The 26326-nt window shown below is 39.6% G+C and overlaps 1 protein-coding gene across 2 annotated transcripts in view; it reads left to right on the plus strand.

The window, feature by feature from the left end:
* The window catches only part of LOC306891712 (NLR family CARD domain-containing protein 3-like), a 32051-nt gene extending 15060 nt beyond the window's left edge, over positions 1-16991 (plus strand). For both annotated transcript variants that reach the window (XM_079452190.1, XM_079452191.1), the window contains 11 exons: positions 7399-7518; positions 7957-7999; positions 8589-8699; positions 8878-8929; positions 9808-10012; positions 10264-12031; positions 12347-12520; positions 12889-13062; positions 14265-14438; positions 14800-14973; positions 16063-16991. In XM_079452190.1, coding sequence (XP_079308316.1) covers positions 7434-7518; positions 7957-7999; positions 8589-8699; positions 8878-8929; positions 9808-10012; positions 10264-12031; positions 12347-12520; positions 12889-13062; positions 14265-14438; positions 14800-14973; positions 16063-16081 — 2979 coding nt within the window. In that variant the 5' untranslated portion in view covers positions 7399-7433 and the 3' untranslated portion in view covers positions 16082-16991. The remainder of the gene's footprint in view (positions 1-7398; positions 7519-7956; positions 8000-8588; positions 8700-8877; positions 8930-9807; positions 10013-10263; positions 12032-12346; positions 12521-12888; positions 13063-14264; positions 14439-14799; positions 14974-16062) is intronic.
* Positions 16992-26326: the final 9335 nt, after the last annotated feature.

Consider the following 26326-nt stretch of genomic DNA (forward strand, 5'->3'; position numbering starts at 1 on the left):
CCTTATATTGTGTAGAGATGGAGGCTGAATTACAGGAAATGAGAGACCTTGTGGCTCAGTTGAAGGCCGATAACGATCGACTGCGACAGGAGCAGACACCGGTTGAGTTGCTTGATCCTGGCGCAGGCTCTAGTAGTGCGTCACGGCCATTAACGCCTATATCTGTAGGATCCAATGTTAACACCGTTGAGCGCTTTGTTTTTGTTCCTCGTGAACGGCGCTGTCCCAAATTTAATGGTAGGTCTGGTGTAGGCATTGACGAGTGGGTCGAAGAAGCTCAGGCGTGCATGCGCATGCGGACGATGACGGCTGTCGAGCAGGCTTTCTTTTTGTTTGATCATCTTGAGGGAGAGGCTCGGGATGAGATTAAATATCGGCCGAGCCCTGATAAAGATAATCCTGAGAAGATTATTTCTGCGTTGCGTGAAGTGTATGGCTGTCTCGAGTCCTATATTACGCTTCAAGAAGCCTTTTACTCACGGCGACAGTTGGAGGGAGAAACGTTACAAGAGTTCTCCCTGGCGCTCTTGAGTTTATTTGATAAGCTTAAACAACAGTCTCCGCATGCCATTTTAGATGCGCAGGTGGTAGTTAGGGATCAGTTTATTGAATGTGTGTTGGATAATGCCTTGCGCAGAGAATTGAAACAATTGGTAAGGCGTCAGCCTGCTGCAACACTGTTAGATGTCCGAGGGGAAGCAATTCGCTGGGAGAGAGAGGGAGTGCCAGGCGGTGTACGGGGGCGCAGTCAGTCTGTTCCTTTGGTGCAGGGACATCAATGTGGCGTTAAAGATGATTCTGGGGTAAATCCTGAGCAGGGACATCATTCACAGGAATTTAGGGAGTTGAAGGACATGCTGATTCGACAGCAACAGCAAATTGATCAGCTTTCTCAGACTTTAGCCCGTAACCATAGTCCCCAGTCTCGTGGTCAGCCACTGCGTTCTAGTTACGTGATTTGCAGACGGTGTCAACAGCCTGGCCATTTTGCTCGAGACTGTCAGTGGCAGCCCCATTCGTCTGGCCCTCAAAACCATTCCCGGGGTAACCTGATATCTCGTGATGCTAGGTCAAGTGTCCCTAACCAGCCGGAAAACTAGTACCCACCGGACTGCAGAGTCTCAGTTCGGTTGGAGGTAAGAATGGCTCTTGTGATTTTCGTGCCAGCGGTTCTGTGCCTCGTTTAGTCTCCTCATGCCCACATTTAGTTGCAAATATTGGCGGTGTGCCCATACCCTGTTTGATAGACACTGGTTCCATGGTATCGACCATTACAGAGAGTTGTTTTCGGTCTGGATTCGAACCATGGGGCCAGCGTCGATTACAAAACTGTCATTGGTTACAGCTTAGAGCAGCCAATGGACTGGAAATCCCTTATATAGGGTATATGGAATTGGACGTTGAACTGTGTGATCGTGTGGTATCAGGGTGTGGCATATTGGTTGTGCGTGATCCACCTGGGGGTAATTCTAGTGTTCCTGGGATTTTGGGAATGAATGTTCTTGGTCGCTGTTATCGTGAGCTTTTCGGGCAGTACGGACCGACCCTATTTGAGCTACCATTAGTGACCCAAGACGTGGGAATATCTCGGGCCTTCCAAGCCTGTCAGAAAGTAGATGGCGTTCTGGCATACGGGGGCAATGTAAGAGTCCGTGGGCATCGGGTTTGTCGCGTTCCAGGGGGCACTATGAAGTTTGTAACAGCAACATGTTCGTCCATGTTTAGAGATAAGATCGTGTTATTCGAGCCCCTTGACACTGGTCTGCCTGCTGGCTTATTGGCCTCTCCGTCGTTAGTGTATGTCGACGGTGGTTTGGTTTGGGTGCCTGTTGTCAATGTGGGTGTTCTCGACGCTGTTTTATACCCGAAAACCATCCTCGGGAAGTTGCGGGAAGTGTATCTGGTGGATTCACCTGCCGGACTGACTGAGGTATCTGCGGTTCCTGCTATCACAGTGACTTGTGATATGATGGCAGCCCCTGAGGCAGCACAGGTCGAGAACATAGAACTGTCAGGGCTGTCGGATGAGGAACAGGGCAAGGTTAGGGCTCTCCTTCAGGAATTCCAGGCGGTGTTCTCTGCTGGGGAGGGAGACTTGGGTTGTACCGACCTCCTGTCCCATGAAATTCCTTTAATCGACGAGACGCCTGTTCGACAACGCTATAGACGGATTCCTCCATCTGAATATGAGTTAGTTAAGACTCATATTGGCCAGCTTTTAGACACCCAAGTGATCCGGGAAAGTTGTAGCCCGTACGCCTCCCCATTAGTATTGGTTAAGAAGAAGGACGGTGGCCTACGCATGTGCGTAGACTACCGCCAACTCAATGCTAAAACTCGGAAAGATTCGTTTCCACTGCCTCGAATCGATGAGACATTGGATTCATTGACAGGGGCTCGCTGGTTCACTACGCTAGATCTGGCCAGCGGATATAATCAAGTCCCGGTTGCAGAGGCTGATCGCTACAAAACAGCTTTTTGTACACCTTTTGGTTTATATGAATGGAACCGTATGCCTTTTGGTTTGTGTAACGCACCAGGCACCTTCCAGCGGTTGATGCAACGGCTGTTTGGCGACCAGCAACATCAGTCTCTCCTGCTGTATCTAGACGATATTATTGTCTATTCCTCCTCTGTGCAACATCATTTACAGAGGTTGAGGATGGTGCTGGAACGGTTGCGGGCTGCTGATCTTAAGGTAAACTTGGCCAAGTGTGCATTTTTTAGAGAAAAGGTGCAGTACTTAGGACACGTAATATCCCCCCAAGGAGTGGCCACAGACCCGGCAAAGGTTGAGGTTGTGGCGCAGTGGCCACGCCCCAAGACTGTGTCAGAGCTACGTACCTTTCTGGGATTTGGTAGTTACTATCGGCGATTTGTGGAAGGGTTTGCTCAGATAGCAGCACCGTTGCATCGGCTGGTAGGGGAGGTAGGACAAGGGAAGGGGAGAACTAAGATACAGGAGTTGGATGCGTTATGGTCCGAACAGTGTGAACAAGCATTCCGGACCCTGAAAGCTAAGCTTGCCACCACACCAGTCCTGGCATATGCTGATTTTAAGTTACCGTTTATCTTGGAAGTCGATGCCAGCTATGTAGGGTTAGGTGCTGTACTGTCTCAAGAGATTGGGGGCAAGGTGAGACCAGTGGCCTATGCCAGCCGTAGCCTGCGTCCTGCAGAGCGTAACACTGCTACCTATAGTTCTATGCGGCTTGAGTTTTTGGCTCTAAAATGGGCCATGGCTGAAAAGTTTCGTGAGTACTTATTGGGCCATCGTTGTATCGTTCGTACAGACAATAACCCCCTTAGTCATTTGGCGACTGCTAAGTTAGGTGCCACCGAACAGCGATGGGCAGCTGAACTAGCGGCCTTTGATTTCGAAGTGCAGTACCGATCCGGGAGATCTAACCAGAATGCGGATGCGCTATCACGCATGACTCCTAAGGAACGGTACCTGGAAAGGGAAGGCTCGTTGGGAACATTAGTTCCTGAACTGCTTAGGCGTGCTGGAGTGGTGGATCGGGCAGACTCCACCACTGTGAGGGCCATGCAGGTGATGCCAAATCGATCTAGACCAGAGTTGGCTCGATTACAGGAGGAGGATCCCATTATCAGTTCAGCTTTTAAATTTTGGCGCCAAGGGCAAGGCCCAGGGCCCCAAGAACGACGACAGTTACCCAAGCTAGTGTTGGTGTTACTCCGGCAATGGGAGCGGTTGGAGGAACTGGGGGGCCTATTATATCGACGGGTTTGCAGTCCTGATGGTGGTGCAAAGGTGTTGCAGCTGGTGCTGCCTGTTGTGTTACAGACTGAAGTGTTGACCCAACTGCATCAGTGTCATGGGCACCAAGGCACCGAGCGCACTTTGGAACTGGTGCGACAGCGGTGCTACTGGCCTGGGATGTCGGCCGATGTAGCCCGTTGGATACAGCAATGTGAGCGGTGCCAGCAAGCCAAAGAGGCTGCCCCAGTCCCCAGAAGCTACATGGCCCATCTGTTAGCTTCCCGTCCAAATGAGATAGTGGCCATTGATTTTACGGTCCTAGAACCTTCTCGTTCGGGGCATGAAAACGTGTTAATAATGACAGACATTTTTAGTAAATTCACAGTGGCAATCCCTACTCGGGACCAACAGGCGGCGACTGTGGCTCGCGTCCTGGTTGACGAATGGTTCTTTAAGTTTGGGGTCCCAGGCCGTATCCATTCGGACCAGGGACGTAACTTCGAATCGCATCTTATCCAGCAGTTGTGCACCCTTTACCAGGTGGGTAAGTCTCGTACTACCGCATACCATCCAGCTGGTAATGGCCAGTGTGAACGGTTTAACCGTACCCTGCACAATTTGTTGCGGACCTTGCCCACTGGAAGGAAGAGGGATTGGGCCTCTTGTTTGTCCCAGGTGGTATTTTGCTATAATACCACTCCCCATCAAGCCACCGGTGAGAGTCCTTATTTTTTGATGTTCGGGCAAGAGCCTAGACTGCCTGTGGATTTCTTGCTTGGTCGGGTGCAAGAACCAGTGGCTGGTGGAGTCCATCATTGGATGGAAGAGCATCAGGCTTGCCTTAAAGTGGCCTTCGAAGGTGCCCGTGAGCGGTTGCAGGCCGCAGCTCAGCATCGCAAGGCGAAGCATGATCAACGGGTAAAAGAGCAACCGCTAGAAGAGGGCCAAAGGGTCTATCTGCGAGAACGTGGGTTCTCCGGGCGCCATAAGATCCAGGATCTGTGGAGCTCGATCATCTATCAGGTAGTTCGAGTGCCACGGGATGGGGGATCGGTGTACTCTGTAGCACCAGTGCAAGATCTCACTAAAGTCCGTAACGTGCATAGAGTGTCCCTAAAACCCAGAGTTCAAAGGGATCCCATGCCGACCGAGTCCTTTAAGGATTGGCCGGAGTTGCCAGTACCTTCAGTAAGAGAGGAAGGCTTTGAGGAATTTGAGGATGGGGATTTAGCCTTGGTGGTGACCCAGGCCCCATCAGAAATTCCAGAGAGCATTGGGGTGAATAGAGCATCGCCAGAGGTAAGGGCGAGTCCTGCGGTACCTGGGGGTGCAGTTGGGGGGAGCGAGAGGAGTGTAAGTGTACCATTAGACGTAGTACCAGATTCTATCGGACCGTCTAGTATCTCCGAAAGGATCGTTAGACCTAGACGTGCTAGGGCCGGGCAGCATACGAATTTGTACCATTTACCACGGACCGTAGGGGCTGAGGCTCATCAGATTTCTGCTGGGTCTACTTCAGGGCTAAATCGTGCTATGGCTTTCAGACCTTGAGGCTACGTTGTTCATCGTCGGGACTACGATGACTTGTGGGGGGGGTAGATTGTGGTGATGCGATTGCCTGACCCACCTATGTTTGAGGAAATGGTACGGTCCGGGGGTATAAAGGTAGATAGGACTGGCATGTCACACAGGTGTGTCCTATAGGGCTTCCGGGAGTACCTTTATTTCCGGTGGGTTGGGCTACACGTCCAAGAGGTAAGAGCTACCAGTGGCAGTTAAAGTGTTGATATTTAATGTCAAACAGGGTAAATGGAGATGCATTTAAATTACAGTGTGGTTGAGGAGTACTGCGGGCATTTGTGAATGGCCATGTATTTTCGAGAGCCATTAGTGAAGTCCGCGTCAAGTGCGTGGTGCATTACGGGTCATTAGCTGCAGGTGTGTTACTCATTTTCACGTATAGGGTTGTGGGAATGTATTTTCCCTCTAAATTCATTTGCTTGTTATATTTTTGCAGTGACTTTGGGTGTTGGAGGTGTTGCAGCAGGCTGAACCGACGCCAGTTCGCAGGCTGATACCGGCGCTATTTGGGGCTGTGATTCTCCCTTATGGACTAGCGCTATCGTACCTGCATGTATAACGACTGCTTGAACTGGAGTGTTTTCCGAGATAGACAGTGCCACTATTGTTCGCACTGATTCGTCCAACTTACCATTTCTCCTACCTGACTGCCTAGTGGATTCCTGAACCGGGTTGTTTCCAGACCCGTTACTTTTAGTGCGACGCTTAATTTACCTTCCACTTTCATTTCACTGCGTAGCGGATGCATGAAGCTGACTGTTCCGGACCGAAGTGGACAGTCCGTAGAGTCGTGTTTATTTCCGTTTTTGCTCTTTCACTCGTTGCCGTGCCTGGGACAGCGTCTTTGTCCCGGTTGGTGTGGAGGATCTATTCCCATTTAGCTGGCAGTTATTTCCAGTGTATAATAACCATTTAGTGTCTGTCGACGTGCTTCGATATCGCGTTCTGCGTGTCTATAGGCACGACATTTGGCTCTCTTTCTCGGAGGACTGGTGATTACCGGACTAGCTATTATTATCGATGTCATTTTGGGCGTAACTTGTTTTGTTTAAATTGATTTTGTTTAATTCGTTTTGTTTAAAATTTATTTTGTTTAATTCGTTTTGTTTAAGTGATTTTGTTTACTTCGTTTTGCCTAAGTGATTTGGTTTTGTTTAAGTGATTTTGTTTACTTCGTTTTGCTTAAGTGATTTGGTTTAATTTGTTTTGCTTAAGTGATTTGGTTTAATTTGTTTTGTGTAAGTGATTTGGTTTACTTCGTTTTGCTTAAGTGATTTTGTTTACTTCGTTTTGCTTAAGTGATTTTGTTTACTTCGTTTGTTTTGTTTAAGTGATTTGGTTTAATTTGTTTTGTTTAAGTGATTTGGTTTAATTTGTTTTGTGTAAGTGATTTTGGGATTGAGTTTATTAATTTTCTTTTCGTTCCAGAATTAGGGGGAATTAGTCGCGGTCGAGATCCTCTGTATGTGGTGCTGTGGTTGACTTGTTTGTAGTGTCCACAATATCGAAACATTTGGCGTGTGGTGACGTGAGTGAGCACAACGGTTGTCGGATCAATCAGACGACTTTCCCCAATTCTGGGTTGGACGTTTTAAGTGTGTGTATGCTTTGTACGAAGATGATGGCCTGTTTCTTTTAATGACTTTAATTAAATGTGATTTTGTATTTTAGATGGTGTGTGTGAAATAAATTGTTTACCAGCTTCCCTTTTGTCTGCTACCTGTCTCAGCCAATAACGAACCTGTGAGCTTTTGGTGATTTACTTAATTTTGGGTCCCTGGCCCTATCCGGGGTGGCGTAGTCGGCTCATGCTTTGATTAATCTCCTTTCACCGTATGCCATCGCCACATAAATGTTTATATTGCGCTATAACCTGATTGTCCTGTTGAATTCTGAGGTGATTTCTGTTTAAAATGAGCTGAGGACCAAAACTTGATTCTAGGAGATTCAATGGATTTTTGTTTGTGTCTTGTCTGTGATCTTCCTCTGTGATGGCTCTATCAATGCATTTGTGTTTGGAGTTGGTGTTGTTAAATAAATATTGGAGGTTTTGAAAGTCGTTGCTTATTTTCATTTTTTTTATTCTAACGCAGTTTGACAGACGGTAGTCTGCGCTATTTATTTGGAAATGGACCCGAAAAGAGAGCAAGAGTCAAGATCAGAGAAAAGTAAGAAGAAGAAACTGCGAGATGAAGCCAGTGAATCACATGCAGGTAAGTCCATGTTTAATCAACTTAAATTGGGGAAATGTGCATGATGTGCTGCTACTGATCGTAATGCGTCTCGAACTTGCTGAAGTTCATGTTAGTAAACTGTTGCTTTAACTTTAATTTCTGTGCAGCTTGCAATCTGAATTGAGATTTTACTGTTAAACATTACCTTTGCATTTAACAAATAACTGACGCCAGCTAGCTGTTACTTTCTTTACTGTCTTTCTTTAGATATTGAGCTGTAGTTTATGGTTTATTTTGATGTGATGGTGGTTAATACTTTCTCAGTAACAGTAAACATTAGCAGTCAGTGCAGTGCACACATGGTAGGTGAACAATTCCTGTTCAATATTTCTGAGTTCTGATACAAAAGCCTTTAAGTGCCATCTGACATTTTGTTCTGGTTTAAAGAAGTGTATAACACAGTATTTTTATTTGCAGAATCAATGTTTGCTCAATCAATGAGTCTCTCCAGGTTTGAACGGTGAGATGATTAAAAGATTTTAATATACAAATTTGTCCTTTTTAACTGTAATTGAGAAACGTGTTACATGTGTTTGGTTTGTCTGATAGCTGTCAGAGTTTATGCTTAAAACAACTTTGTGAATATTTGCTTCATGCAAACTAATTCATTACAAATTAATATTAGTTTGTGTGGGGAGGCGTTTCTTTGGTTTTCTTTATTGTTTGTATTATTAAATTCTCTTTAGATGAGCAGGGTTCATATCTCACTATAGCACTGAATTACAGTGATTAATCTTACTGTATCACTTGCAGAGGGATTTTAAAAGGTTGGACTACAGACAGATTTAGTTTCTTGCTTCAAACAGGGATACATGAGATTGTAGCTAAATTTATGTATAAAATATATATTACATGAACGCAATAGTGGTCTTTACAAATATGTTGAACTATAATAATTTATCTTAGCAGAAATTACTTTTAACTTAGTTTTCTGAGCCTGCATGAGAAATAATCTTTGTTCATATATCCTATATTTATTCTAATATATTATACAAATTTATCACATTACTGATACATTGCATAAACTCATTACATAAATGTTGTTTTAGTTTGACTGGTGGAGAATCTCCTAAACCCAGCTGTGTGTCCATGAAGAGTGAAGCATCAATGGATCCTCCACTTGAATTCAGTTCAGGAGACTGTGATGATCCAGATGTGAGGTGAGAACAGTCTGATGGTTTAGACGAGTAAATCACTTCTTCAGTCTTTATTCTCTGATCTGAGTCTGTGCTGTTGATGTTACTGCAGATATTCACTGAACACTTTACTGACAGATACACACATTAATCCATGTGTTCACTGTATGAAACACATATTTCATTTATTGTTACATTACAGAAACACAACAAATGTCTCAATCAGAGGGAAGCACATGGAGTCTGTTTTCCAGGTAAGTGTGTGTGTCTCTGTGTGTGTGCGTGTGTGTGTGTGTGTGTGTGAGTGTGTGTGTGTGTGTGTGTCAGGGTGTGTGTCTGTGTGTGTCTGTGTGCGTGCGTGCGTGCGTGCGTGCGTGCGTGCGTGCGTGCGTGCGTGCGTGCGTGCGTGCGTGCGTGCGTGCGTGCGTGCGTGCGTGCGTGCGTGCGTGCGTGCGTGCGTGCGTGCGTGCGTGCGTGCGTGCGTGCGTGCGTGCGTGCGTGCGTGCGTGCGTGTCTGTGTGTAAAATTGAGAAATGGATGCAAAGCAATTACTGTGTTTTGCTTTGATTAACAATCATTTATTTTACATTCGTTTGATTAACATTCAATATCATGTTTCATTCACAGTTTATTCAGAAATGTAGATGCTCTTCTTCAAATGAAGCTTTAAAATAATTTTACCCCAAAATATGTTTCTAAGGCCAAAATCAAAGCTGTATGTTTAAGGGGCGTTTCCTGAGATTCTTTTACTGTCAGTCGTACTGCAGCTTTACACAGATTACTGTTATTATTACTGATGATTCTGAAACATGTTTAGATGTTTAGTTTCAAACTGATTCATTGTAGTAAGAAGTCACGATCATATTGATTTGAAATAGATCTCAGTGTGTTATCAATGCTGATGTGTATTTGATGCTTTGAGAATCATTTGAAGGCAAAATATGAATTAAAGAAAATATGATTTTGTTTGTGTAGTTTTGATGTGTGTTTATAGTGTTTAAATGTGTTACAGGTTTCATGAAATGAGGTTCAAGCTATTTAGAGAAAAACTGTGTTCACTAAAATGAGCATTAAAACCTTTTTCTGCCCTCATAAGAAAACAAAACCATGTGTGTTTGAACAATGTTTTCAGGAGCTTGAGCACAAACTCATCTCTCTGATGAAGAAAGAGCTGAAGATCTTCAAGAGTCTACTGAGTCCAGATTACCCATCATGCTCTGAGAGAGAAGAGGAGGATGATGAAGATCAGATCAGAGTCAGAGAGATGTTTCTGAAGATCACACTGAACGTCCTGAGGAAGATGAAGCAGACAGACCTCGCTGACAAACTACAGAGCAGTAAGAGCTCTCAGTCATGTGACTATGACATCACTTTACCTTCAGACGAACAGACACAGTGTCTGTATTTACTGATGATTATTAGTGAAAATACATTTACAGTTAATAAATCAACAGAATAGAACCATGAAGCTTTTTGTGTTCATCTAATGTCATGATCATCAAAATCTTAAAACACTCTTAAGGTCAAATATATAATTTTTTTCTAATCGTATACATGTATTTTTATTTATATTCCCTTTGTTTATCAGAATTGGCCCCTTTATACATGAAGAAACACAAATCCAGACTAAAAGAGAAATTCCAGAGAATGAATGAAGGAATCTCAAGTCAAGGAAGCTCAACACTTGTGAATGAGATCTACACAGAGCTGTACATCACAGAGGGAGGGAGTGAAGACATCAATAATGAACATGAGGTGAGACAGATTGAGACGGCATCCAGAAGATCAGAGACACAAGAAACACAAATCAAATGTAATGACATCTTTAAAGTGTCACCTGAACTAAACAAACCCATCAGAAGTGTGCTGACTAAAGGAGTCGCTGGAATTGGAAAAACAGTCTCTGTGCGGAAGTTCATTCTGGATTGGGCTGAAGAAAAAACAAATCAAGATCTTCACGTCATATTTCCACTTCCTTTCAGAGAACTGAATCTGATCAAACAGACAAATATCAGTCTGATGGATCTTCTTCATCAGTTCTTCACAGATACAACAGCACTGAGATCGACAGACTTTGATGATTATAAAGTTGTGTTTATCTTTGATGGTCTGGATGAGTGTCGTCTTCCTCTAGATTTCTCAAAGAATCCGAGTTTGTTTGATGTCAGAGAATCAGTGTCAGTGGATGTGCTGCTGACAAACCTCATCAAGGGGAATCTGCTTCCTTCTGCTCTGATCTGGATCACCTCTCGACCAGCAGCAGCCAATCAGATTCCTCCTCAGTGTGTTGATCTGATCACAGATGTACGAGGATTCAATGACCCTCAGAAGGACGAGTATTTCAGGAAGAGAATCAATGATGAGAGTCTGGCCAACAGAATCATCACACACATGAAATCATCCAGAAGTCTGTACATCATGTGTCACATCCCAGTCTTCTGCTGGATTTCAGCCACTGTTCTCCAGAGAATGTTGAGTGAAGCAGAGAGTCCAGCACAGATCCCCAAGACTCTCACTCACATGTTCACACACTTCCTGATGTTTCAGATCAAACTGAAGAGTCAGAAGTATGATGGGAAATGTGAGGTAGATCTTCAGCAGGCTAGAAAGAGTCTTGAGTCTCTGGGAAAACTGGCTTTTCAACAGCTGGAGAAAGGGAACCTGATCTTCTATGAGGAGGATCTGAGAGAGTGTGACATTGATGTCAGAGAAGCGTCAGTGGACTCAGGAGTTTGTACTCAGATCTTCAGAGAGGAGTTTGGACTGAACCTGGGGAAGGTGTTCAGCTTTGTGCATCTGAGCGTTCAGGAGTTTCTCGCTGCTTTGTTCAAGTTTCTGTCATTTCTTCAGCAAACATCAGAAAACTTCAGCGGATTGAGATCAAACATGAGGGATTTACTGAAGAGTGAAGTGGACAAGGCCTTACAGAGTGAGAACGGACACCTGGATCTTTACCTCAGATTTCTTCTGGGTCTCTCACTGGAGTCCAGTCAGACAATCTTACGAGATCTGATGACACAGACAGGAAGAAGCTCTGACAGTAAACAGGAAATAGTCGAGTACATTAAGATGAAGATCAGAGAGAATCTCTCTCCAGAGAAATCCATCAATCTGTTTCACTGTCTGAATGAACTCAATGATCATTCTCTAGTGCAGGAAGTACAAACATATGTGAACAGAGGAGATGAGTTTAGTCTAACTGGAGTCCGTCTCTCTCCTGCTCAGTGGTCGGCTCTGGTGTTTGTGTTACTGAACTCAGAAGAGAAGCTGGATGAGTTTAATCTGAGGAAATATGATCGATCAGATGAATGTCTTCTGAGGCTTCTGCCAGTGATCAAAGCTTCCAGAACAGCTCAGTGAGTCATTTACCTGCAGTTTCACCTGAACATCTAACAGTCCACATTACTGTAGTTAATGTCCTACAGAGACACAATAAAACATGATGGAATTGTTCACTGCATCTATAGAGTGAGAGCTGCTCTCTTGTGGCTTTTTTCTGATTTTCATAAATTTGTTTTTTATTTATAATGTCTGTCAGGGTTCAGTTCTTGCAGTGATTCTCTATCAGGTGCAAATGTTGCTTCAGCTCTTGTGCAGATGATTCTCATTGTTCAAACATTATCTCTTGATGTGTTTATATCTTCACTGTTATCTTGTTATTTCTCTTTCAGTCTGAGTCGCTGTTATCTGACAGAGAAAAGTTGTTCATCACTGGCGTCAGTTCTCAGATCAAACTCCTCAAGTCTGACAGAACTGAACCTGAGTCTCAATAAACTGAAGGATTCAGGAGTGAAGCTGCTCTCTGATGGACTGAAGAATACAAACTGTAAACTGAAGACATTACAGTAAGAAAATCCTTAAAGCAATAAAGTTAAACATGTGTATGTATTATGTAAACTAAGGTCTTCATAAGTTTATCAGAATCATCTTTATATGTAAGTGACTCAACAGTGACTGTCAGTCAATGACTCTCTGTTGATTCAGATTCATACAGAATTATCACCAAACTGAGATCATTTTAATAACTAACTTGATATATTAAACTGTTGATGATATTATTGTGATTTACATCTTTAAATGTATTACTTCTATCTTGTAAAAAGGGACATAATTTGATACATTAATTAATAATAAAAATATATTAAATAATTGTTCTATTAATTATTGTCTAAATGTTATTGTCATTATTTCATTTATTTTCTTCTCTCTTCAGTCTGTGTGACTGCAGTATTGGATCTGAAGGTTTTGTTGCTCTGACTTCAGCTCTGAGATCAAACCCCTCACATCTGACACAACTGGATCTGAACTATAATAATCCAGAAGATTCAGGAGTGAAGCTGCTCTCTGATCTACTGAAGGATCCACACTGTCAACTACAGAAACTAATGTGAGTTACTGATCAAATTATCATTTATTTATAAACAATTTTGTTAAATACAAGTGAATGTCGAGTATTTTTGCTGTTTCACTCTTGTTCTTGTGTAAATTTGATGTAGTCACTTTACTTGTATTATGTTTTCTCTTGGATAAACTCATTCTTCTTGTATTAATCTCATGTGTAAGTCTCTCTGGATAAAAACATTTCCCTAATTAATAAATGTAATTGTTAGAGTTGAGCCGGATACTCGGCTGAAACGAGTATCCGGTACGGATAAAGCATATTTGCCGAGTACAAGTATTATACGAGTAATACGAGTCAATATCTGTGCTCGGATGGAATAAAAATCCTCATTGGGTAGCTGACTGTGTCTGCGTTCTGTGATAGGCTAGTCACAGCGCCCCTCCCTTACACATACAGATTTGCTGTGTCCCGCTCTGCTCACTCACACACAGAATGCTGAGAAGAGAACAGCTCTCTTTCTCTCTCTGTCTCTCCCTCAGTCACTCAGGTTCGCGGGTCTTTTCCGTTAACGTTTAGGGTTTCTTCAGCTTCAGGTTTGTTTTTTATTTCGTTTTTTTTTGCAGTACTTATTAACAGAGTTCTGGTAAACGTAGGGTTTGTTCAGACGTGGTGCTTGGTAGAACGCGACTAGCGTTGCGTCTCTGCCTGTCTGAGATTTTTTTTCTTTTTTTAACCGTCTGCTGATTCTAACCAGTTTTTTGACTTCAAGCAAAAAAATAAAGTAAGTAAGTTAGTGGTATAAATGCGTATTCTGATCAACGGGTTCTGATCAACCCATAGCAATTGCATGATTAAAAATAACATACTGGTTAAAGCCCCGCCCCTTTCAAGACAACCCGACAACTTCCTGGTTAAACCCCGCCCAATTCCATGTTAGGCCCCGCCCAGTCCGAGTACAGATACAGATACGGATAATTCATATGGTTAACAGATACAGATACAGATACAGATAATGCTGTACTCGCTCATCCCTAGTAATTGTATTATACAGAAAGTTTCTCTCCATTTACATGAAGTTAACATGACATTCTGTTCTTGTGTTTCTGGACACACACATCATGTTTTACTGAAGTTCACTGTCACTCATAGAAGTTTTCAAGCTTTCATTGAAATGAGAGCAACTTGATTTGATTATGAGTTTATTACTAAAGCTTTAGCACACTTTTGTTTTGTTATTTCTCTTTCAGTCTGAGTTTCTGTAATCTGACAGAGAAAAGTTGTTCATCACTGGCGTCAGTTCTCAGATCAAACTCCTCAAGTCTGACAGAACTGAACCTGAGTGTCAATAATCTGAAGGATTCAGGAGTGAAGCTGCTCTCTGATGGACTGAAGAATACAAACTGTAAACTGAAGACACTAAAGTAAGAAAATCCTTAAAGCAATAAAGTTAAACATGTGTATGTATTATGTAAATGAAGGTCTTCATAAGTTTATCAGAATCATCTTTATATGTAAGAGACTCAACAGTGACTGTCAGTCAATGACTCTCTGTTGATTCAGATTCATACAGAATTATCACCAAACTGAGATCATTTTAATAACTAACTTCAATATATTAAACTATTCATGATATTATTGTGATTTACAATCATTTAATTTATTACTTGTATTTAGTAAAAAGGGACAAAATTTGATACATTTGATGAATAATAAATAATATATCCTCCTGATTATTGTCTAAATGTTATTGTCATTATTTCATTTATTTTCTTCTCTCTTCAGTCTGTCGTTCTGCAGTATTGGATCAGAAGGTTTTGTTGCTCTGACTTCAGCTCTGAGATCAAACCCCTCACATCTGACACAACTGGATCTGAGCTTTAATAATCCAGAAGATTCAGGAGTGAAGCTGCTCTCTGATCTACTGAAGGATCCACAATGTAAACTACAGACACTACTGTGAGTTATTTATTATTTTCAAATCATTATATTTCTATAAACTATCACCACACTGTAGGGTTTGGCTCAAACTAGTCGACATGAATGCTCTGGCACTTCATTTAAAGCTTGATGTCGACTAGTCGCGGGTCATGTGGGCTAATAAATATATTGACGTTGTTCTAAAGTCGTAGGCCGTCACAAACAAACTCGACACATGTTTCTGTTGTTTCATCTATTAGTGATCATGACACTTTCAGTGGACTTGTTGTAAATGCAAGTGAAGTTTGGTCTGTACACTCGCTTCAGATCTGAAGTAACGTAAAGCTGCTGTAGAGATCCACCTGCTGCTCTTTTACTACCAGCGACCTCAAGCTTTAAAATAGTTTTATTTTAGTTGTTGTTGCTCTCGAGCAATAGATGAAAAACTGTTCATTTGGTTTTAGATACTATATATTAAGAAACTAAGAAAATAAAGTCCACCCAACCTTACTTTCTTCTGCAAAACACTGTTGGTAGCCATAAACTTCTATTGTATGGATACAAAACCAATGACAAGACAATGAGGACAAATGTTCTATCAAAATATCTTTTGTGAGAATAAAGTCATACAGGTTTGGAATGACACAAGGTGTAAATGATTAAATAATTGTGTTTTTTGGGGACCAGTTGTTATAAACCTGAATACATTTCTTTGTTGTGCTGAACACAAATAAACACGAGAGTTTGTAACTCAGCCGTTGTGGGTCACCATTGACTCCCATAGTAGTCTTTTCATTTTTGGGTGAACTGTTCCTTTAAGTATCCAGTCAACAAAATAATCTTTATTAGACACATTTTAGGACTAGTCTTATTCAGTGTACACAAAAATATCTATTTGTTTGCGAGACATTTTTAAGTAGATTTATTTACTGTGGACAAGTGACAGAAATGTTTTGTACTCACACTTGTGTTAATGTTGGTGTGGTTGCACTTCTTGTATTGTGTTCTCTCTCTCAGATTAATTTAATATGATTTGTAAGTATTAAGTCATTGTGACATGATGTTGATAATGACTGAGATGAGTGAATATTAATATCATATCTGATGTTTCTCCTCAATGTTTTACAGTATTGAGCCTCGACTGTAAAGATCACATGAAGAGTGAAAGGATTCCCTTCATTCAGTAAAGATCATCTGAGCCTTTTTCTCTCTGAAGACTGTGACATCACCGCTGACGGCTGTGAAGCGCTAAAAAGTGTCTTATTTATCATTATTTCCATTTGTATAACATTCTGATCTCATATTCTGTATCATCCTGTATCTCTGAGCTCCTAAAGTCTGACGTGTGTCTGGTCACAATACATTATAACATGGTCAATGGACACCTACATTTACTGGTTTAAAGAATGAACTTAAAATAAAATACTTATAATAAAATAATAGTTTTAGGCATCAGACAAATTGATTCTTAAATGATCGTTGACATAAAACAATATAATGACTTTTTCCACATGTGAGGGAGTGTAAGTGATGATGAATATTGATGTGTTTCACACCTGGAGAGATAAACACCAAACACCTATAATGGACATCAAGCTGAAATATTCTGAAGCAACTAGAACAAAGAATGTGATGAAACTTCATATGTTTTATTGGTCATTTCTTTATCAAATGGTTCAGACTATGATCAACATGAGCTCACAGTTACACATCATATGTCTGTCATGTGTTCTGTCTTTAACATGAACTGATTTAATAAGCTCAGAGATTCAGTGATGCAGAAACTTTCCTGAAAGAAAACTGTAAATAACTGTTAACATATAATCTGCAAAGTATTAATCAATAATATAAATATGAACACTAACAAAGCCCACTAATAACAAAAACACGTTATTGGTGGTGTGGAATGATCTATTTATCTATATAGTCTTTATATTGTGATTTGTTTTAGAAATATATTACAGAAAGTGACGGCTGAGAGCACACCCTGTATATTTTCTTTTTTTTATAAATACACGTTTTGTTGGCAATGTACCCAAATAAAAGTATAAACACTTTACAGTTTTATATGATGTCTTACACACATATGTTTGATCACTAATGTCGAGTTGATTCTGATGCTATGAGAACAAGATCCAGCGGGAGGAGCGTCAAGATGGCGCTGTGACAGGTTTTGTAAGCTAAGAAACAAATCGGGTAATTCTCACAAATGAAAACACAAATACCATTATGTTGTTTACTACTATCGACATGTTGCTTATTGTGGTCGATTTAGATTAAATATTGACGTTCGAGTAGCGCAACAATTGATCCATCATCAGTTTCACTGCACAATTCAGAAAATGTCGTTGACACCTGGAAGTGAACTTTCTTTGAGTGATGTGCATGAGAATATCATCCGAATTCTCTCTGAGAAAATCAACGAGTGATCCGATCAGATTGAAATCATGGTTAGGCTAAAGAAAACTCTTCCAACATTGAAGCTTTGGGCAAATCTCTTACCTCAGTGCACGATGATGTAATGGTTATGCAGAAAGAAAACGAAATGCTAGAAAATGCAAATTATCTCCTGGAAAAAAAGAAAACGAAATGAACATCAAAATTCAGGATCAGGAGTTACAGCTGCAGATGGCGCCTGTGTTTGTATGTCGGAGCAAACTAAGGAAACGTGAAAATGAGAGCCATGGAAGTATGCAAAGCGGTGGTTTCAGACAGACAGACAGACGGGTGGTAGCAGATGGTCTGGATGTGGCACATCGTCTGGGCTGCTTTAAAACTTCGGATGATGGAAGAGGAGTGAAACCAAGACCGGTGACAATGAGGTTCATTTCTTGTACCGCTAGAGATTTTATATGGATAAACTAAAAAAACAATGAATATCTGACCACCAAGGGACTAAGGTTTAAGGACTTGACTGCGGTCGACAGAGAAGCACGGAATCGCCTTTGGCCGGTTGTGTTGAGAGCAAGAATGAAGGCAAAAATGCAAACTTCACCGGAGCAAGAGCTTTCGTCGATGGGAGAGAGATTCATTCTGAAGAAGATAACTGAACATAGGCTTGATAGACTTGTAGCAGTCTGCAATTGGCTGTATTGTATATGTAGCGGGTACGACCGAAGGCGTTAACCAAGAGAAGGGGCGTGGCTGGAGGGATAAAGGCAGCCGGTAGGAAGGAGTTGTGAGTGTGTCTGTTGCTGGCCGGCAAGAATAGCGGGTGACACACCGACTCTCAGGTGGATGTTGTTGCGTGGTAGACGGGTCCTGTGCAACACTCAAGTGGAACTTCGAAAAGGTAACCCGTCTGATTATGGTGGTGTATAGGATGGTGGTTTTAATAGGATAAAGTTTTAACGTGTTGTATATTGTAGTTTGGTGACGTCGCAAGTAGGCGGATGTGCATGCCGGAATCGGGGAAGTTTTTTTTTTTTTTTTTTTTTATTGAACCGGAATCGGGGAAGTGTTTGTGCGAGACCGTGTGCGAGGGCGCACATGGGCGGGGCTCATTGGACTAGTTATACGGGTATGGAGGGTTGTATGATTAGGGAATGTGGAACAAGGTTTTAATATAATAAAGTGGTTTGTTTTTCCTTTGCAGTGTGGCAACAGCTATTTGGACTCAGTGTGGCCTAATCGTTGCTCTTGTTATTCCTTTATTTTTGGGGTTGTTTTGATGTATGATGATGTTTCCTCTAGTCCGCCAGTAAAGCAGGGTATTTCGGCCTAGTATGGTGGCCCAGGCGGACTAGTTATTTCTTTGTTTGTGTGTTTGTTTGTTTTTTTGTTTTCTGTCAAACTCCTCTCACTGTGTGAGTACCACAGGGATGGACGGTAAGGTGCTGTAGGCAGAGATGAGCCATCTATTAACCGTATGCAGAGTGTTTCACTATGGTGTCCCTTTGAAGTCATTTTATGATTTGTTTGTATCTCTTTTCTTCAATTTGGTTTGCTGTGCTGTGGATGTATGTGAACGCTCATCTCTGCTGAGGTAATTTTGGGGACCATCCTTGTGTGTAGCCTTTGTGTGAGTGCCACCAATAAACTCTGGCAACTTTTACCTGAACCGGTTGGGTGTGCGAGTATTTATTGTAACATATATGATAGTTGATCTTTGTGTGAGAAAGAAGAAAAACTGAAGAAAAGAAGAAATGTGCTTTTGAGTTTTAAATCTGATGGTTAAACTGGATGCACTTGAAGTTAATTTTTCTTCTCTCAATGTTTGCAACTGTTTAAATTCTTGGGTATCATTTGTGAGAATCCCATTATGTGAAAGTTTGAAGTTTATACTTTTATTACTCTTGTGATTATTTATGGAACCGTTCTAACGCATGTATGTATCTTTCTTTCCAAAGTTATGTGGGAGGAGATTTCAATACTGTGTTGAAGAAACCATTGATAGATGGCCTCCTAAAACTAGCCCAGGCCCTTCTAGTGAACTGGATAATGTATGTTAAAGGGTCTTATAGATGTGTGGCGATGTCAGAATCCAGACAGGGAAGAATATACATGAGGACTCATCTCTTCATTCTCGTATTGACTGTTGGCTTGTGTCTAATGATTTAACTAATAATGTTTAATGTATTGACAGAACCTTGCATAGTGACGGATCATAAAGGAATATTTATACAAATAAATACGGTACAATCAGTCAAAAAACATAACTGTTAATTAAACAACAAATTGCTTGAGAAGAAGGTTTAAAGGAAAACATTAAAGATATTATTGATAAATATAGAAAAATTGCAGATTTTGAAAGATCATATGGAAAGTATTGGGAATTAATGAAGTTTCATATTAGAAAAGCATTTATTAATCAAGGAAAATTGGAGACAAAAACAAAAAAAAGAGAGAAAAATCCATTATTAAGGATATTTTTAATTTGTGCAAAAAGAAAAAGAAACTTTGACTGTGAGTTCAAAAAATTACACTTATTGCAAATTGACTTAGATAAGATCTATGAGGATAAAGCAAGAGGAGCTTTTATCAGAACTTAAATGGTTAGAAAAAGGGGAAAAATACAAAATGTTTTTATGGCCTTGAATAAAGAAACTGTGATTCTGCCTCAATCTGTAAATTAATGATAAATCATAAATTAGTAGATAATTCCTCAGTTATTTCGAAGTATGTTGCCCAGTTTTGTAGTCATTTGTATTCTCACATATCAGCTTCTTCTGACATTGATACCTTTTTAAATTGAGTACAAAAACAAATGTATCAGAACTTTCAGAATGTTTGTGATAAAGAAATAGACATTGAAGAGTTGAGAGAGTGTATTAACTTATTAAAGAGTAAGAAATCTCAAGGCAATGACGGGCTAACCGGTGATTTTTAAAAGACTTTTGCCAAAGAACTTTCACCCTTTTTACTATTAGTATTTGAAGAAGATATACAAAATTGTGAATTGCCTGTTTCATTTAAATAAGGAGTTATAACATTGATTCCCAAATCTAATAAAGACAAGTTATTCATTGAAAATTCGAGGGCTGTTAGTTTGCTAAATAATGTCAGTAAACTGTTTGCAATGATTTTAGGTAGAAGACTAAAGCAAAGTGTAGACAAAAGAGAACTTATGCATATCAGGAATAACAGTAGACTAGTCTTAGATATGATTGATTATAATCACTTTATTGAGGATGAAAGTTTTATTTTATTTATTGATTTCAATAAAGCTTTTGATACGGTGATTCATAGTTTTATTTTCAAAGTCATTCAGTTGTTTGGATGAGATATGTTTTTGAAAGCAGTTAAAACATGATATAGTGGGTGTAATAGTTTTATCAAACTTGCTCATGGTACCTCACAAAGATTCAATATTCATCGTGGCACTAGGCAAGGAAGCCCCCCCTCTCTCCTTTTTTATTTTGTTGTCACTCAAGTTTAAGCATCACATATAAAAATAAATCAATTGAATGGTATCACAACTTTAAGTGAACAACTTAAACTTAGTCAGTTTGCAGATGATACTGCAGTCCAGTGGCGTTACTAGGCCCTTTTTAGGGGAGATAAAGCCCCCATAAAGGTCTAGCTTAGCCCCCCTAAAATATTGTAAGTACAAGTCTGTACAAGTATTCGAGATCACTTTATAGTCCCCTTTAAAAGTCTTATGATTTATTATTATTTAGCGCATTCTTGAGTGGATTGAACGTCCTAAGCATAGTACAAGGTGACATCTGCGTCTTTTCTATTATTTGTTATGAATGCAGCTTACATAATATGATGCAGGAGCAATACAAGACCCTTTTCTCATCCACTGAAAAACGTCTTGTCTGCGTTCACCCCTCACTGTTAACTAGTTTACGTTACCTACAGCAAACTAAAATCATTTCACACCGATGACGGCATACTTTACAAAACAAGCAAGACAGATATGTGTCATTCATGATGATGTTTTATTTTTCTGCACCCAGTTATTGAGAGCTGATGGTAGTTTCGAGAGCCCCGGAAAGACCTCGGGCAGATAGAGTAACTGTAGTTCAGCCTGGTGATTTTCAAAGACGAATATTTATTAATTATTATATTATTAATTTAATATGTATTGTGGCTGTAATACATGAACACTCAGTCATGCACAGGAGTGACAGTGCTCATCAGAATGAACGGGAGGGAAACATCAATATAATATCAAGTTATTTCTTTCAGCAGTTGATTGTGACATTTATTATGTGGATTTGTGACAGTTGTTGTCACTTTGAATTATAAATGTTGCAGATCGATCGATTAATGTGATATTCATTGGATAACTTGTCTTTAATCTGCATATTTATTCTCAATTATTTATTTTAGTAATGTAAATGTGGTGCTAAGAGAGGGGTTATGTACAGTATTATTTATTTATATTTATCCTCATAGGAGACTGAGCCCCCTAACATTGAAAACCTAGAATCGCCCCTGCAGCAGTCGATTTGCAAAACAAATGTGAAATATCAAAAATTATTATATATATTGAGGAATTCAGTGCTGCTTCAGGATGTCACGCCACAGGAGTACAGGATGAGAGAACTGGGATTTCATAACAGGAATAACCAAGGAACAAAAAATCCCCGGAAAGTATACCAAAAAAACAAGAATGTTTCTCCAAAACAGGTAAGTAACCAAAATCCATAACAGGTAAGTTTTCTCAAAAATAGGAAAAGTATGAACTCCACAATCAAGTATATGCCTTCAAAAAACAAGTAAATTCCACAACAGGTATCAAACATAACACATAACGACATCAACACCGAACAAAAACTGAACCAAAATGCACAAACTAAATAGTAGGGCTGGGTTTTGCGACCAAATTGGCGATTCGATTCTTGTTTTTATGGTTTCGATTCGATTCAATATCGATTAGTTATCATTACGTAGATGAAAATTCTAGTTCTGTAAGCATGGAATCCACATTTAAGTATATATGCTGGTAACTGAAACTCTTGCTCTCTTACATTAGTTAAATACACGTACACATTGACAGTAGAGCCCATACAATTATGTTAGGAATTACTTTTTATTTTTACTTTGGGTAACCAAACAAGTAACCAACAATCAGATTTTGACTTTTTATTTTAAAAGTTAAATTCATAACAAAATAAAACAGATTCATTGTAACATTCAAAACAGGCCCATAAAACCTTTTCTGGACGTTGTGCATATTAAACACAGTAACTGTCCAAATAACAAACAGTTCTTTACTAGCACTAACTCATTTTTTTTCCAGTCGTTGCTGTCCAGAATCGCATGAACCAGATATCGCGTCAGGTTGACGTCTCGACAGGTGGTCTCGTAGGTTTGTTGTATTGTTTCAAAATCGTAGCTCTTGCGGACACAACTTGCAAACAACAGTTGTTTTGTCGACCTCACCTTTGCCGTCATTGCCTTTAAACATAAAGTGCTTCCACACATCAGACTTTAATTTAGCCGGCGCTGGGGTCCATTGGCTACCGTGAGCTTCCGCCATGATCCTTTCTCCCTCTCCCACTTTTTATTTGAATAATTTTGTTTTATTTGTATTCGGGATTTCCCGAATCGATATTGTTTCGTTAAATTGAAAATCGATTAAAATCGAAGAATCGATATTTTTTACACAGACCTACTAAATAGTGTCCAAGCAAATGAGCTGACGAGGTGCAGGTGTTCTCAGAAGTCCGGTGAGCTTGATCGGTGCGGAGAGTGAGAGAGCGCTGCTGCAGGGGGCGTGGTCACCGACAGGACTTAACATGAATTTGGATAAATGTGTATTATTTCCCCTTAAAGATTGCTCCTTTACAGAAATTCAGAATATTCCAATTAAACATGAACTAACATATTTAGGTGTAATAATCTGTTAAAATGAAAAAGTCAGTTTAATTTTGGGTCAATTATTGAGAAAACTAAAAATAAGTTTCATTGTTGGTTAATGTGGGACCTCTCAATATTTAGGAGGGTATTATTGTCAAAGGCGGAAGGTATATCTAGATCGATGTATACGTCATTATCATTAGATGTACCTCCCAAGATCATCAAAGACCAAGATCAGATTCTTTATAACTTTATTTGGAGGAAAAAACACATTATTTAAAAAAGGAAGTCATTTGTAATCCTAAAGAGCAAAGGGGACTGGAGGTCTCAGATTATAATACTCTGAATGACACCTTTAAAATTAAATGTTTAATAGAGTTTATGAAGAATAGAGAAAGCCCTTGGAAAGTATTTTCTTATTATATATTTAATACTCTGGGAGGCAAAGATTTTTTGTTAAAATGTAATTTTTCTGTCGGTTTTCACAGACAAGCCCTGCTAGCATGGAAATTGATATATAAGCACAATTTTTCACCCCACATATATATCATATGGATAAATAAATATTGCATATTGATACATTTAAATGAGATGTCTTTATTCTATCATACTTGGTTCAATAAAGGTATTTTTTAAGTAAGACAGTTATTTAATTCTCATGGGTACTTGTTGTCCTGAATGTCTTCAAAAATTACAATTACCAATTAAACCAAGAAGATTGGCTGTTGTGATTGATGAAATTAATACTGTAACTTTAATAAAACTGTATTTCAGAAGGAGTCAGTTTGGTTTATACTTGTGGAAACATTTTCATTGAAAATGTTGATGTTTTAAAACAATAATGTAGTCATAAGATTATAAGGAATGCTCTTTGTTCTGTGTCTTTGCCTGCAGAAAGATTATTTTGGTCTTCTTTATTTGGTAATATCTCTTGGGTTAAAGCTTGGAAACTGCCAAATAAGTTTGTATCAATAACAAAATACTTCATAGAATTGATCCTGCTAAGCATGTTTTGGAAAGATTTAAGCTTAATATTGTTAATTTTATGGTCAAGAAAGAGAAACCATTTTGCATCTTTTTCTTCATTGTATTAACTCAAGATTTCTTTGGAAACATATTGATTCTTTATTAACAGAAAACTGGAATGTATGATAGAAATGTGTATATTTGAACTGTAAACAACAACATATTATACATTTGTTTATTCTTTTAGGAAAATTACATATAGGCCTACATAAGAAAAAGTGGACTCAATGTAAACCACATTTTAATAATGACTTCAAATTGTATATAGATCTCGTGAACAAACAAAAAAGCACCGAAAACATGTGATGCTCTGAAAACATGTGATGCTCTGAAAACATTAAAATGTATGTAATTCTATTTCTTTCATTTTTCATTTCTATCTGTCAACGAATGTTAATGTGACTTGAATATATAATAACTCTTGCTTGTTCTTATGCCATTGATTTAATAAATCATAAAGAAATATAAAAATCCAGTGTTCCGTGCGTTTGTCGACCCCTGAAGGTTAATAAAAGTAAGAAAGAAGAATGCAGAGAGAGAGTTAAGACATTAAAATATAAAGCTATAACATTTATTTCCAGAATAATTTCGTAAAATAAAATTAATTGCATTTAAATTTTTTCTGGATTTTGCCTTGGAATCCTTTTTTCAGACTCATATTTCTGTCAGTATAACATTTTCCACAGTTTCTTCTTGCCCACAAAATTCATCATGATGACCCATTTTATAAAGTGTGCTGTTTAGTCTTGTATGTCTGTTTCTCATCCTTGATATTATTATCTCATCTCTTCTCATCTCTCCCACTTTCCTTTGTCCAACCACCTTCCTTTCTTCTCCATCTCCCATTGTTTTTTCCACCTGACCTTCAACCTTTCCTCAATAATCCTCTAGATTTCATTCTTACTAATACAAACACTTATATTAATATCATTGTTTTTAATGGCTTCTTTTGCTGCCTCGTCTGCCATTTCATTTCCTTTGATACCAACATTTGCAGGTACCCATAAAACATCACTGTAGGTCACATCATTTGAATTCTGTATAATGTTTGCTGTAGGGAGAGAGAGCTGGGAGACCAGCGGTGAGGAATAAGGTCAAGTGCACATGAAAAACACCCGTGTGAAGGATCAGCCGCCTCATCTGTGTGTGTTTGTACCGGTGTTGTAAAGAGAATAAAACTGTGTGTGTGACATCTATCTGAAGTAATAATCCTCCAGACGCCAGAATTCCTTTTAGCGAGTTTACTGCTTTACATGAGGTTCTGAAATACAATTTACAATAAGTGACAGATGCATACATATAGCCAACAGTAATGACAAAAGAAGATGAACTGCTATATACAGCGATCTAGTCTCATTAATGCACAGTGAAGTGTGCTGCATATTTATATCTGTCCAAAAGGTGGCGCCATCAGCGCATTTATCTCGGCCATACAAACACGGGCTTCATTCTTAACGTTCTGAAATGACAGACTACATTGTTTACCCGATGTTGTTTGATATGTTTGTCTGATACTAAATGTAAATGTAAATATGTTTATACCAGCTCTGTAATTCAGCACTATAAGTCACGTCACGTTTATTGTTTTTAAACAATATAGCATATTGCTTTTAAGCCACAATAAAACTGTCAAATAGTCTTTCATAACTTTCTATAAGTCTACTGTATAATAAGACATAGGCCCGGAAACAAGGTCCTATAGTGGGTTCCGCACTTCAATCCACACCCGACGTTCTTGGTTTGCTTCTTATTTATTCAATCGAGGAAATTGTTTGATTAAACATTGATTAAAATTAAGATACAATTTAAACAAAACGAAATTCACTTTAAAGAAAGTCTTTCTAAACAAACCTATGAAGTGGTCATAATCATGTCATATTGCGCCTCTTATAATGCTGTTCAGTGTTCACTTTTCATAACCACAATAGATTAAATAAATAAATAAACAATATTATAATATTGAACAAACATTTGAACCTAAATACGTTTTCTTTAATGGCTACAGCACCCAGTGCAATACAAAAGGTGTTGTTCAGGGAACACGCAATAGGGGTGGGGTTAGGATTAGGTGTGGGGAGGGGAGGGGTTAGAACCAGCCAATCGGACAGCCGAG

This window comes from Barbatula barbatula (genome assembly GCF_947034865.1).
Source record: "Barbatula barbatula genome assembly, chromosome: 3".
Classification (NCBI taxonomy): domain Eukaryota; kingdom Metazoa; phylum Chordata; class Actinopteri; order Cypriniformes; family Nemacheilidae; genus Barbatula; species Barbatula barbatula.